General features: G+C 44.3%; 1 protein-coding gene and 1 long non-coding RNA gene across 4 annotated transcripts in view; both read right to left on the bottom strand.

Annotated features, from left to right (window-relative positions):
- The window catches only part of tyw5 (tRNA-yW synthesizing protein 5), a 53035-nt gene extending 44923 nt beyond the window's left edge, over positions 1–8112 (bottom strand). For all 3 annotated transcript variants that reach the window (XM_072578912.1, XM_072578911.1, XM_072578913.1), the window contains exon 1: positions 7996–8112. In XM_072578912.1, the coding sequence (XP_072435013.1) occupies positions 7996–8076 (81 nt within the window). In that variant the 5' untranslated portion in view covers positions 8077–8112. The remainder of the gene's footprint in view (positions 1–7995) is intronic.
- A 3730-nt stretch (positions 8113–11842) lies between these two features.
- The window catches only part of LOC140482038 (uncharacterized), a 65551-nt gene continuing 63467 nt past the window's right edge, over positions 11843–13926 (bottom strand). Inside the window, exon 3 of the long non-coding RNA XR_011961646.1 lies at positions 11843–12771. This is a non-coding gene — a long non-coding RNA (uncharacterized lncRNA). The remainder of the gene's footprint in view (positions 12772–13926) is intronic.

The following is a 13926-nucleotide window of genomic DNA, read 5'->3' as shown; positions in this document are numbered from 1 at the left end:
TGAATCCACTGCCACAGCGATTCCCACAAGGAAGGGACGGCAACGGTAGCACCTTTCTTACTAATGTGAAGGATTCACACGATCCCACTGTCTCCTCAACCTGGTAGTCCACTTTCAGCCACCAAATGTAGCTCCTGGCAATTTCTTTCACTTGCACCACGCTGGGGTGCCCTTGGTAGTCTTGTTCCAACACCTTTCCTCTTAATGGCGGAGGAATAACAACCCTCATTCCCCACATTAGACATCCAATAGATATTGGCAATGTGCTCCTCCTGGACAGGTAAGGGCATAATTATCTTTCCTCTCATGACTAAGACCACCATTGCACTCAAGACTGGGTCATTCTTGGTCACATTCCACACCCAACCTGCTGACACCGGTACCCCGTCAAACTGGGAAAAGTAAAAATTTTCAGGTTCCAGTTGGGAACATCTTTATTTCCTTGTATTGGTAACCTTGATAAAACATATACATTGTTGTGCTCGTTACACTGTTGGTATCTGATCTCATGTGAGTAGGCTGACAGAGCCAGTGCCCATCTCTGCACACGTGCTGCCTCCACTGATGGTATTCCTGTATACAGGCCAAAAATGGAGGTTTGCGATTTGTGGTATGTCAGCAGCACCAAATGCCTGTTGTAAAGGAAATGGGTGACCTTCCTAATACTAAACATGAAGCTTAATCCTTCTTTTTCCACTTGGGCATTCTTCTCCTCTGTCTTCTTTAGTGACCTCAAGTGAACATACTGGGCTTTTCGGATCTATTCCACAAGACATATGACAGTTTTCAGGAAGAGGGTGGTGTGTGTGTGTGTGTGTTTGGAACAAGCTGCCTGAGGAAGTGACTGAGACTGGTAGAATTTCAACATTTAAAAGGCATCTGGATGGGTATATGAATAAGAAGGCTTTAGAGGGATATGGACCAAGTGCTGGTACATGGGACTAGATTTATTTAGGATATCTGGTTGGCATGGATGAGTTGGACCATAGGGTCTGTTTCCGTGTTGTCCATCTCCATGACTCTATAAGTACAGTGCTAAACCCATAAGGCAAGGCATCACAGACAGACTGCAGTGGCAACTTTGGGCTAAGATGAGTCAATACTTGACCTTTATAGGGCTTGCATCATCTCCTGGTAAGACTCCTCACACTCCTGGATCTGTTTCCATTTTTCCGGCCTTTTCCCAGCAACCAAAGCAAAGATTTTAGCACAGGTTTCACTTCCCAAGATCGCAACGGTGCATGGTGACTCTTTGCAAGCTGTTCCCAGCAGATAATCTCCTCACATCTTTTATAATCATTCTATTCTCTTAAATCTGAATTTTAAGTCAGTCAGAATTAGGAACAACGCTCTCTTTAATCTACTTACATGTCGGGTGATTTTTCAACTACCAGAAACAACCAACTTTCCCCCAGCCCGACTGGATCTGACCCAAATACCTGCACCTTTTGGAGCACCTGACTGCATGAACTGATGCGACTCAACCATTGCCACGAGAACCATGACAATGAATAGACCAGTCACTTTCCTGTTTATCAAAGGCCCAACCTGGACATTGATCAACAACCCAACCTCATGGAGATCTGACTTTGAGGCCTCACTAGACAGAGAACAAGACCCTTTGGAGTGCCCAACGACACAACCATTGACCAGAATCCCATCAAATGCACCCGAATGGTAGACTGCCAACACGGACTCATGGGCCTGACCAGAGGCAGCCCTTACCTAGGAAATGCCTGCAGGTGAGACCGAAACAACATGGTTTCAAATCCCACCTCCCCAGCATACTCCTGGCAAATGTACAAGTTACTGAAAACAAGCTGGATGAACTTTAAGCTAAACTCACCTACCAAAACGAGTTGAGAGACTGCTATGTGCTCTGTTTTACAGAGACACAGCTCAATCCTACTTTACCTGACTGAGCCTTACAACCTGATGCTTTTTCAGGTCACAAGATGGCCTGCACAACAGCCTTAGGCAAGGCAAAGGTCTGATGGGTCTGTCTCCTAATAAACACCTCTTGGGGCACGGACATGACGACTCTGGTGAATTATTGGTCCTCAGACCTAGAAACACTGTTGGTGAAGTGCCGTTCCTACTACCTGGCGTGGGAGTTCACTTTTGCTATCCTGACAGTTTACATCCCACCTCAGATAGAAGTGATGAGTGAAGTTGATGAAATATATATTGCCACAATTAGCCTCGAGACGGAATACCCCAAGGTCTTGTTCATTGTAGCCGGTTACTTCAATCAGGCCAACCACAAGAGTGCCCTACCAAAATACCATCAACACACCTCCTGTCCCACCAGAGGCCCAAATACCCTTGACCATTGCTACATTACCAAAGATATCTACCACTCCATCCTCTGCCCACACATTTTGATAAATCAGAGTAGATGGCTGTGCTCTTTCTCCTGGCTTACAAGCAGAAACTGAAGCATGAGGATCTGGGACAGAAGGCTATACAGTGCTGCTCTGACAAAATGGATGAACTCCTACATGACTGCTTAGAGTCGGTGAACTGGTCCATATTCAAGAGCTTAGCACCCAACCTAAATGAGTATGCCACAACTGTCACAGACGTCATCAGTAAGTGTGCAGAGGACTGCATGCCAGAGAAGTTAATCGGAGTGCTCCCCAACTGGAAACCATGGATAAACTGGGAGATACACTCCCTACTGAAGTCCAGGTCTGAGGCAGTCAAGTTGGTTGACCCTGATGTATACAGGAAATCCAGGTATGATTTTTGCAAAGCCATCAAGGCTGCCAAGAGACAAAAACAGACTAAAATCCCAGACTAACTCCCTGAAAACACGTCAACTGTGGCAAGGTTTACATGATGTAATGGGCTGCAAAGTGAAGTTGAATAGAATTGCTGACAGCAATGGATCCCTCCCTGATGAGCTCGATGTATTCTAGGCTCGTTTTGAACAGAAGGCCAATGAAATGGTGTATTTTTACCAACAGTCACCACTGCAAACGTCAGATCGGCCTTCTTCAGATTGAACCTATGGAAAGTGACTGGCCTGGATGGAGTCCACAGCTGTGCACTCAGATCCTGTATGGTCCAGTTGGTAGGAGTATCACAGATATCTTTACACTCTCCGTACTATGATGTGAGGTCCCCACCTGCTTCAAGAAGATCACTACCACTCCGGTGCCAAAGAAAAACCAAGCAGCGTGCCTGAATGACTATCGCCCAGTGGCTCCAACATTCGTGATTATGAAGTGCTTCAAGAGGTTAATAATGGCACATATCAGCTCCAGCATCTCAGGTTGCCTTAATCCACCACAATTCGCCTATTATCACAACAGGTCCACAGCAGGCACCACCTCCTTGGCTCATCTGGATAACAACTTCACCTTCGTCAGACTCCTATTTATTGACTTTAGCTCTGCCTTCAGACACAATAATTCCAAACAAACTCCAAGACCTAGGACTTGGCACCTCCCCTCTGTAACTGGATCCTCATTGTGACCCACAGACCACAATCAGCAAGGATAGACGACAATGCTGGTATCCCACAAGGCTACATACTCAGCCCCTTACTATTCTCCTTACACACACACACACACACACGACTGTGTGGCCAAATTCTGCTCTAACGCCAGCTACAAATTTACTGATGACTGTAATGGATAAAGACAACAATCTCCCCCTCAATGTCAGCAAAATGAAGGAGCTGATCATTGACTTCAGGAAGCAGAGTCAAAGTCATGCCCCTATCTGAATGAATGGAGGTGGCTAAGTGCTTCCAGTTCCGAGGAGTAAATATCAACAATCCATGTTGGTGCTACAGACAAGAAAGCACACCAACATCTCTATTTCCTCAGAAGGCTAGGGATCTTCAGCATGTCCAAAATAACTCTTACCAATTCTTATAGATGCACAACAGAAAACAGCCTATGTGGAATCATCACAGTTTGACATGGCAACTGCTCTACCCAAGACTCTAAGAAAATACAGAGTTGTGAACACAGCCCAGTCCATCATGCAAACTAGTTTGCCTTCCATTGACTCAGTTTGTACTTACTGCATCCTCGGGAAAGCAGCCAACATTATCAAAGACCCCTCTCACCCAGTCTCTTCCACCCTCTTCATCAGGCAGAAGATACAAAAATTTGAAAACATGTCCTAACAGATTCAAGAAAAGCTTCTTCCCTGCTGTCTTATCTTATCAGACTTACGAATGGACAACTCATATATTAGAGTTGATCTTTCTCTGCTATATTCTGCATCTTGTATTATTACCCTGACTTATGTATGATTTACCTGGATAGCATACAAATCAACACTTTTCACTGTATCGTGTACATGTGACAATAATAAGTCAAATCAAAACAAGTTGCCAGATTATGAATGCCTTGCCATAGTTATTCATATGTCCCAAGAACGATCGCATTTGATATGCATTCTCTGGTCTAGGGACCTTCATGATGGCCTCCATCTTCATGGACGCCTCGTGTAGTCCCTCACAATCAATTACATGGCCCAAGTACTCTATGCAGTCCCCAAACGACACTCGTATTTCTCCCTTTTTACTTGTAAGCTGTGTTCCTGCAAGCATTTAGAGTTTCTTCCAGGTTTTTCAAATGTGCCTCTTCATAGGATCCAGTATCTAAAATATTGGTGAGAAAACCTGGCAACCCACTTAAAATTTGGTCAATCACATGTTCCTTCATGACCCTATGTGCAAGTTGGCCTGCGACAGATCCATTTTTAACACATTTTTTCCCCCAGACAGTTCAAAGGAACAGATCCTTAATGCATGAAAGAAGATATTGATTTGAACACAAGCTTGAATTGAATATAACCTTAAAGTCACTACAAACTCTGACCGGACCATCTGTTTTTAAACCTGGGATGATTGGAATGGCCCATTCACTGCTGGTTACTGGCTCCAACACTCCCAGGTGCACCAACCATTCCAGTTCTGCTTCCACTTTCACCTGGATGGTGTATGCTATTGGATGTGTCTTCACACTCCTTGGATGAGCCTCCCACTTCAACTGATGTTTAATTTCTACTTTTTTCAATTTCCCAGAGATGCCCCTGAAGATGTTCTTATACCTGTCCCAAATCTCTTGCAAACTCAATTCTAAGTCCAGCAGCCTATTAACCATGCCCCAGTTTAACTTTAATTTCTGTAAACAGGAGCATCCAAATAATTAGAGGCAGTCATCTTTCATAACATAGAGGCAGCAGTTGGGTGCACTGGTCCCTTAGCTGTACTTATACCTGTACACAGCCCTTCTTTAGCACCAATTGTTCCATCTATGCCCACAGTGTAATCCTGGCAAGCTTCAATGCCATTGCCTTTAACTTTCTCCTAATATACTGAATCTGTGCCAGCATCCAATTCCATGTTTATTGTCTTAACTTTAATTCGGGACGAGCCCAGACCGAAACCCTGCTGACTCTGGGTCTCCTGCTTCTCCAGCAGACCCAGCTGACTTCCTGGCTGATGGTACGTATTTTCTGTCTTGTCCTCTGAACTGTTCTCTTTAAATACCACTTCTCTGCCTTGAATTGAACTTGGCAATTTCAGTCCATATGGCCCATTTGCTTAACCCACAGTAATGGGCTTGTTGAGTGCAACACTGACTTCTTGAAACCACTCATGTGGCATTGTACAGTTGGTACAGCACTCCATTGAGTTTCCACTATTTTAAGTACCAGGGTATCGTCACTCAACTGTGTTGCTTCTCAGGCGGCCAACTCCATCAAGGTAGCAATTTCGAAAGCCAGGTCTCTCCTTGCTAGTAGATTCTGTTGAATGGCTTCATTATGGGGGGATACAAACCAAGTGGTACCACAAAGTTTTTGGAGGAACCCTCCAAATTCACAATGTTCTGCTAACTTTTTGAAGCTGGCTACAAACTGGGCATGAACTATTCTTCATAGTAGCTAAGTAACTATATTCAATTACCACTGCTGCCATCATAGTAGCAATGTTGCAAAATAATTCACATAGTTCTTGGTATGTCTTCTCCGGCGCTTTTACTGATTGCACCAGACTCCTTCAAATCAGCAAGACTCAAGATAAAGAAACATTTACTTTAAAGTACAATAATTCCAATGATTTAAACAATAAGGCTACGTGTTATTGGAACGAGTCTATGATATATTGTTTTCAACTGTACTCAGGAAAACAAGTACCATTATGCCTTCAAACATTTTACTCTTCTTCAAATACATCAAAATCAAACTGCTTGGTGTATAACGTCCATTCTGTCTCTTCATCAAATGGTCCAAAGGCTCGAAACTGGACCGCCATTTTGTTTTTGCCCGCCACCTGAATCTAGTTGCCATTCTCAGCCCAAGTTTCCTTAGTAAACACTTGCCGCATTAGTCACTCCTTCACTGACTGTGCAAGTGTATCATTTTTCCCCAGCATCAGTTGCAGTCTGAGTCCCCTTGTGACCACTCTCTTCAATAACTTCAGTCAGCTCCCAAGTGAGTACTCCCCTCCTCAGCCGTTGGCTGCGGTCCCAGTCCTCCCCCTTCCTGGTGTGTACTATTCTTTCCTGGGGTGTCATCCACAGCCCAAGTCCCTTCATGATCACTTCCCTCAACATTACCTGAACAATTCTGCACCATTTTTGAAGTCCTGGTGACGTCCTTCGTCCTAACTAAAAGAAACGCATTTGCACAGTTTGTGGTTCAGATCCCACTTTCATTGCCAGTTATGATGTATTTAGTGGTTCTGGTGAACTACAAACAACACAAAGTAGGCAGAGGGTAGACAAGAACAAGCAATACATCCTCTCATGTCCGCAGTCGGTCTCAGACTACCCCTCTAGCTCCCAGCGCCATGTCACCTTACCTGTTTCCTTAAAAGGGGAAACACATACCCAATTACACACAATTACTGTCATACGTCAGGCTTCAAGAGATCAGTTGTACCTTGCGTAGTCATTGTTAAGTTGTTGACACTTTTGCTAACATGTTAAACAAGAGTTTCAGAAGGCAGTTGTGAGTTCTTGTGTTGATTACAAATGGGTGGAGACACAAAACCATAATAAAGACAGCAGCATATACAGCAAACAAATAACAAAAATCAAAATATTTGCTAGTATCTGTATCAAGGTGTATGCAACTTTTAAGAACATAAATTTAAACTTTGTTAAAAATCACAACACCAGGTTATAGTCCAACAGGTTTATTTGGAAGTACTAGCTTTCAGAGCACTGCTCCTTCATCAGGTGATTGTTGACCAGGACAATGACCTGATGAAGGAACGACGCTCCGAAAGCTAGTGTTTCCAAATAAACCTGTTGGACTATAACCTGGTGTTGTGTGATTTTTAACATTGTCCACCCCAGTCCAACACCGGCATCTCCAAATAATGTAAACTTGATTGGTGACCTACCAAGGTTCCAGAGAAGGCACAAAGTCAGCAATATCTGAACATTAGCAAGGCGGAAGACAAACTTGTCAGTGAAGTGTTACTGAAAACAGCCTGGAGAGACTTTTAACAAATAAAAAAAAATCACTGGAAACGGTGGATAGAATTAAAGAAAAAGACCAGATAACTCACGAGGGAGTTAAGGGAAAACCACCTTACTCTTTTCATGGATATTACTTCAGGCTAACAATTCAATCTGACTCTCCATACAAATTGTACCCAATGTCACAGTTATTTCCATCTGGTAAAAAAATTAAGAATTTTTGCTACAATTTCAACATTTACAGGCAGAAAAATCTGAATGAAAATCCACGTTTAAAATTCGGTCAGAAATGTTAATTCGTTCGAAACTCATTACTGTTGGAAAATCAAGTCTTTAAAATTAATTGTAATTTCCCGGCGTCTTTAAGCAAATGTATCCTCGTTTCCTCAGTGAAATAAATCAAAGTTATTTTTCTTTAAGAAGGGGGAGACTGGAAAGGGTCAGGACAGTGATTAATCTACAATGTATTAAAGTGAGCGGTGTGTGTCTGGCGGGCCTGAAGGGAAGGTCTGTCCCCTACATACAGAAGGCCCCGGCTTACCATCGGGTAAATCTCCCGGAGAAACCGCTCCCGGTCTACACTGTCATACACCAGCACCGCCGCCCTGCTCACCGCTTCCATCTTCACACAGTCCGCCAGCCCGCCACAACTACCGCCCCCTCCCGGCCCGGAGGCATGGCGCGCTCACACTTCCCGCTGCGAGAGAAGGCGCAGCCTGGTCCAAGGTGGGGGATACTGCCTGGTCCTGGGTGAGGGATGCAGGCTGGTCCAGGGTGGGGGATACTGCCTGGTCCTGGGTGAGGGATGCAGGCTGGTCCAGGGTGGGGGATACTGCCTGGTCCTGGATGAGGGATGCAGGCTGGTCCAGGGTGGGGGGTGCAGGCTGGTCCAGGGTGGGGGATACTGCCTGGTCCTGGGTGAGAGATGCAGGCTGGTCCAAGGTGGGGGATACTGCCTGGTCCTGGGTGAGGGATGCAGACTGGTCCAGGGTGGGGGATATACTGCCTGGTCCTGGGTGAGGGATACTGCCTGTTCCTGGGTGAGGGATGCAGGCTGGTCCAAGGTGGGGGATACTGCCTGGTCCTGGGTGAGAGATGCAGGCTGGTCCAAGGTGGGGGATACTGCCTGGTCCTGGGTGGGGAATACAGCTTGGTCCTGGGAGGTACGAAAAGCTGGTGTTGGGAGGGGGAAACAATCTGGTCCTGGGACAGGGATACAGCCTGGTTCTGGGTGGGAGATACAGCCTGGTTCTGGCTGGAGGATACTGCCTGATCCTAGAAGAGTGATACAGCCTGGCCCTGGGTGCAGTGTACAGCCTGGTACGGGGTGGGGGGGAAAGACCCAGCCTAGTCCTGGAGGAGGTGATACAATCTGGTCCTGGGTGGGGGATACAGCCTGGTCTTAGGAGGGAGATCAGCATGGTCCTGAGAAAGCGATATGGCCTGGTAGGGGTATAGGGAACAACAGGCTAGTCTAGGGAGGGAGATAGGGAGATACAGACTGGTCCTGGAACAGAGGGTGTTGATTCTGGGAGGGAGATATAGGTTGCATCTGGAAGGTTATCATTTGGGTGGGGATACAGCCTGGTCCTGGGAAGGAGAAACATAAGAATCCTGCATGAGAGAAAGATACAGCATGGTCCTGTGGGGAGATAGAGAGATATAGATTGGCCTTGAGAGGAAGGTACAGATTGATTTTAGGTAGGATATACACATAATTCCTGGGAAAGACCAAAATGTTACCTAACTTCTTCAAGCAGGGAAAAGTACACATGAAGTTAGTGTCATAGGCCAGATCAAATACCCTCAGAGTTCTTATTTTATTTAAATTCAAGTGTTGTGCTCCAGATGTGATCTGATTAGTCCACTTTAAGCAAAACACACTTCATTCTTACAAAACAGTTAAAAGCAGAAAAAAAAGTCACAACTTTACTCTCTTGAAATATTTAATAAAATAATATATTATTTTATTAAACACTGAGCAACAACTCTTCCAATATAGCAACACCCAAAAAACACACCTTTGGCAAAAGCAAATTCAGCAAAACAGATTTTCTTCATGTACTATCTCCCTTCCAGTCCAGGAGAAATGAATACTGAAATAAACAATCTAGCAGCAGGGACAGAACTCAAGCTTTTTGCTGCAGCAGACAGAAAGAGAGATGTATCTGTCAGTTTCAACAGCCAGTTCCAAACCCCACTGAAAGCAAAACAAAAACCTTGGATATCTGTGAATCTGAATCCACCCACTTAAGTTTCTTTACTACAGTCAGGGAGCTCAAAGTTGCTTTTGAAGCATCATCTTGGCAACACCTCTCTTCAAGAGAAACAGTACAGAACAAATCACTCTTAAAGGCCCAGTACAATCACAACAGAAAACATCTTCGATATATTTTATAGACTAAATATGGCACACCAAAAATAAAAAGAATGGCTGAGAAATACATCTCATCTCTTTCTTTCCATAAACCTTTAACATTCTTTCATTATAACACATTTTAATGTTATTAGTTTTAAACACTAAAAGAGATTTACAAACATTTATGGTCAGAATCAAAACTTCTCACTGTAAAAAATGACCTAAAAGTATGCACATGTGCAAGATCAGGTCTAAGAATATTAAAACATTTTTTTGTCTAGAGGATTTTTTTCACAGCTACAATTTATGAAAATCTAATAGGGAATTGTTTTCTCCTGAGTTGAAAAAGCAGGGTTTTTTTTATTAATTCACAGGATGTGGATGTCCTCGTGTAATAAGTGCTGGCCAGCCAAAGGGCAGTTAAGTGTCAACCACATTGCTGTCAGTCTGGAGTCACAAGTAGATCAGACTGGGTAAGGACAGCAGATTCCTTCCCTAATGAGCAATAATGAATTAAATGGGTTTTTCCTGATAATTGACAATGGTTTCATGATCATCATTAGTTTACTAATTCTACATCTTTATCAAATTCAAATTCCACATCTTCTATGGCAGGATTTGAACCCTTGTCCCCAGAACACTAGTAGGATCTAGGGATTAGCAGTCTAGCAATAATACAACTGACAAGCTTATTATTATTCATGGAACAGTTCTTTGAAAAGAATAAAGCCAAAGAAAACAAGTTCCCAGGTCACACTCTTAATCCATGACAAAGTTCGTGTTTGCATTCAGGTTTCATAGTAACATTGCAACTGCCCCTTCCATAAAATGAATTTGTTTTCTTGGCCTTTATCACTGGAGTTGGACAATGAAGAAACTCGGTAAATGACCGTTATCAACTTCTTTCACTTCTGGAATCAACCCTGATGTATTCTTATCATTTACCTGTCAGCTTTTCTAGAGCCTTTCCAATCAAATCTATTGAATCTCATTTTTAGCAAAAGTAAATTGTATCAAATATCATCAACCCTTCCCAAGCTATCTCCTCTTTCCCATCGAATCACCTACTGTCATTTCCAACCAATTCCTTCCCATGTCATCCCAACCACCAATCCCATGTCAACCCTCATGGAAACAATCTCCCCTACTACAGGTACACAACCCTTTGTCCGAAAACCTTGGGGCCAGTTGTTTTTCCGAATTCAGATATTTTTGGATTTTGGAATAAATGACATTTTCACTGTGAAATAAAAAAAATTCCCTAACAGCAGACACACGTGTGAATAGTACGAGTGCTGAGACACAATTGATGCCTGCCAGTGCTGGGCCATGCCACCAAGTCACATCTGAGTGATGGTGTGGGTTTGGAGTTGGGTCACCTGTTCACATGCCAAAATGACGCGCTGCACTTCACAAAAATAAATTCAGATTTCGGAGCTTTTCTGAATTTCGGATAAAGGATTGTGTACCTGTAGGATAATGTTACTGGTGTTTTGTCCATGTTGTTGCTGTTCTCCATTCACCTGACCCTCACCACATCCTGTTGTTGTCACTACTGCCCACCATACACCAGTCCACCGTGTGTCTCATATCTGACTTCTGTTGGGTTATGCTTCAGTTTGAATGCAGTATATCTTTAATTAAGAGAAATGTTCATAATATTGTCATCGTGTGACCCAAGGAATAGTAAGGTCCAGATTCCAACCTAACTGTTGTCATTTGAAGCATGACCCACTGATGGATGTTTGCTATATTTTCTAACCAAATAGCTTTGCATTAGCCTAGACACTGAAGTACTTGTGGCTATAATATAATTGGAAAGTGAGGACTGCAGATACTGGAGATCAGAGTCAAGAGTGTGGTGCTGGAAAAGCACAGCAGGTCAGGCAGCATCCGAGGAGTAGGAGAATCGATGTTTCGGACATACGCCCTTCATCAAGAGCTCACGATTCCTAATGAAGGGCTTATGTCTGAAACGTTGATTCTCCTACTCCTTGGATGCTGCCTGACCTGCTGTGCTTTTCCCGTACCACACCCTCAAGTCGAATATATGTGGAACAGGAGCTGTAATAAATGTCTTTCAGCACATCCAGTTTTAATGCCTCTGGAGCTGAATTAACACATCAGGGCAAAAACGGTGGAAGATCATTGGAAGAAGTTCATGTGTGTGGCAATTACTGCCCACCAAATGAACCCATCAACAGACACTTAGATTGATCCAATGAAAACAGTGAAGAGAGGGAGGAGCAGGCATTATTATAAAGTCAGATGCAATGCTGCATATTTCAGAATGTTGGCCTGAGGAGCAGACGTAATATTGAAATAATTTCCAGGCTAAAGGCACAGGTTTGGGGAGATCAATAATAATTGTGACACATCATGTGCACCAAACAATGAAGATAAAGTGACAGGAGAGCCTCCTCCACCTCCAGCATGAACCTGGGATGGAGCCCTATCCTGAGACAGTTCACGGGATGGTGGTGAATTGAAGGGTCTTCCAGTCCAGGATCCGCACTGTGGAGCAAGATGAGATGTGCTCATTATTCTTCTTCTAGAAGATTTATGAGGAGAACACCGTGCTGAGCAGCCTAAAGGAAGGAGATAGATCGGTAATGGCATCTCAGTCTGACATCCTGAGGATCAGCAAATACTTTATGCCAGATTGTAAGACACAAAGTCCACAGACAGAGCAGTCACTCAGTCTTTCCTGTCATCTATCACAGGAGTCTTAGATGACAGTTTGTGGGAGAGGCTGGACCAGTCATTATCTCTGGATGCACTGACCAAGGCCCTCGAGTCCTTAGAAAAGAATAAAACTCCAGGAAGCGATGGCTTACCAGCTGAGTTGTAGTCAACACTGTGGGACTTGATAGGCCAGGATGTACTGGAGGTGTATGACAGTATGCTTCTGGCTGGTACCATGTGTGAATCCATGACGAAAGGTATCATCAACCTCATCTACAAGAGGGAGAGGGAGAAAGTTAGAAACTGGTGACCAATTGCACTGCTGAATGCAGACTGCAAAATCCTGTCTAAGGTCATTGCTAACAGGGTCATGTCTGCACTGGAATCAGTGATTCACCCCCAACCAAACATGTGCTGTACCAGGTAGGATGATCTCCAAGAGCCTCAGGGATACAATTGTCAATGTACAGGCTGGGGGACTGGACACCTGCCTCATCAGCCTCGACCAAAAGAAGGCCTTTGACAGGATATCACATGTGGGATATGGTGTCCAAAATGGGCTTTGGGGAGGGAAACTACAATTGGATCTGAGTGCTCTACACCAACATTATTAGTGCAGTCTCAATCAATGGGTGGGAATCAGAAAGCTTCCCGATCAGATCTGGAGTAAAGCAGGGCTGCCCCCTCTGTCCTGCTTTGTTTATGTGTTGTGTAGAGCCCTTCGCTAAGTCCATCAGGAAGGATATGAACCCGAGAGGAGTGAGTATTCCAGGTAGTGGAGCCCTGCAGGACAAAGCCTCCCTGTACATGGATGCTGTCATCATTTTTTGCTCGGATCTGCTGTCTGTGCGCAGACTCATGAGCACCTGCGACCAGTTTTCAACTGGCCTTGGGAACCAAGGTAAATCGAGGCAAGAGTGAGGCCATGTTCTTTGGGAACTGGGCCAACTGATCCTTCATTCTCTTCACCATCAGGACAGATTACCTGAAGGTGCTGGGAATATGGTTCAGAGGGGCTGGGGTGTGGACAAAATATTGGGAGGACTGCATCACCAAGGTGAAGTAGAAACTGGTCTTCTGTGAGCACCAGTTCATCTCCATTGAATGTAAAAACCTGGTCATCAGGTGTGAGGAGCTCTCTCTTTTGTTGTACATGGCACAGGTCTGTCTCATTTCCTGAAACTGTGCTGTTACAGTCACCCAAGCCACCTTCACTTCATCTGGAAGTCTAAGATAGATCCGGTTCACAAGAATTCTATGTACAAAACTCTGGATAATGGGTTGGAAGAATGTTCCCAACATCGCCCTCATCCTGATGGCCACCTTTGAGTGTGGCTGCATCAAGCTGTGCGTAGACTTTTGGTACTGAGGTTCTACCTAAACCCTAAACCTGGCCTCACTCCTGCTGAATGCTCCGAGCATGCCTGG

Source organism: Chiloscyllium punctatum, chromosome 10 (genome assembly GCF_047496795.1).
Source record: "Chiloscyllium punctatum isolate Juve2018m chromosome 10, sChiPun1.3, whole genome shotgun sequence".
Taxonomy (NCBI): domain Eukaryota; kingdom Metazoa; phylum Chordata; class Chondrichthyes; order Orectolobiformes; family Hemiscylliidae; genus Chiloscyllium; species Chiloscyllium punctatum.
This window is presented reverse-complemented; position numbering and strand designations above follow the sequence as displayed.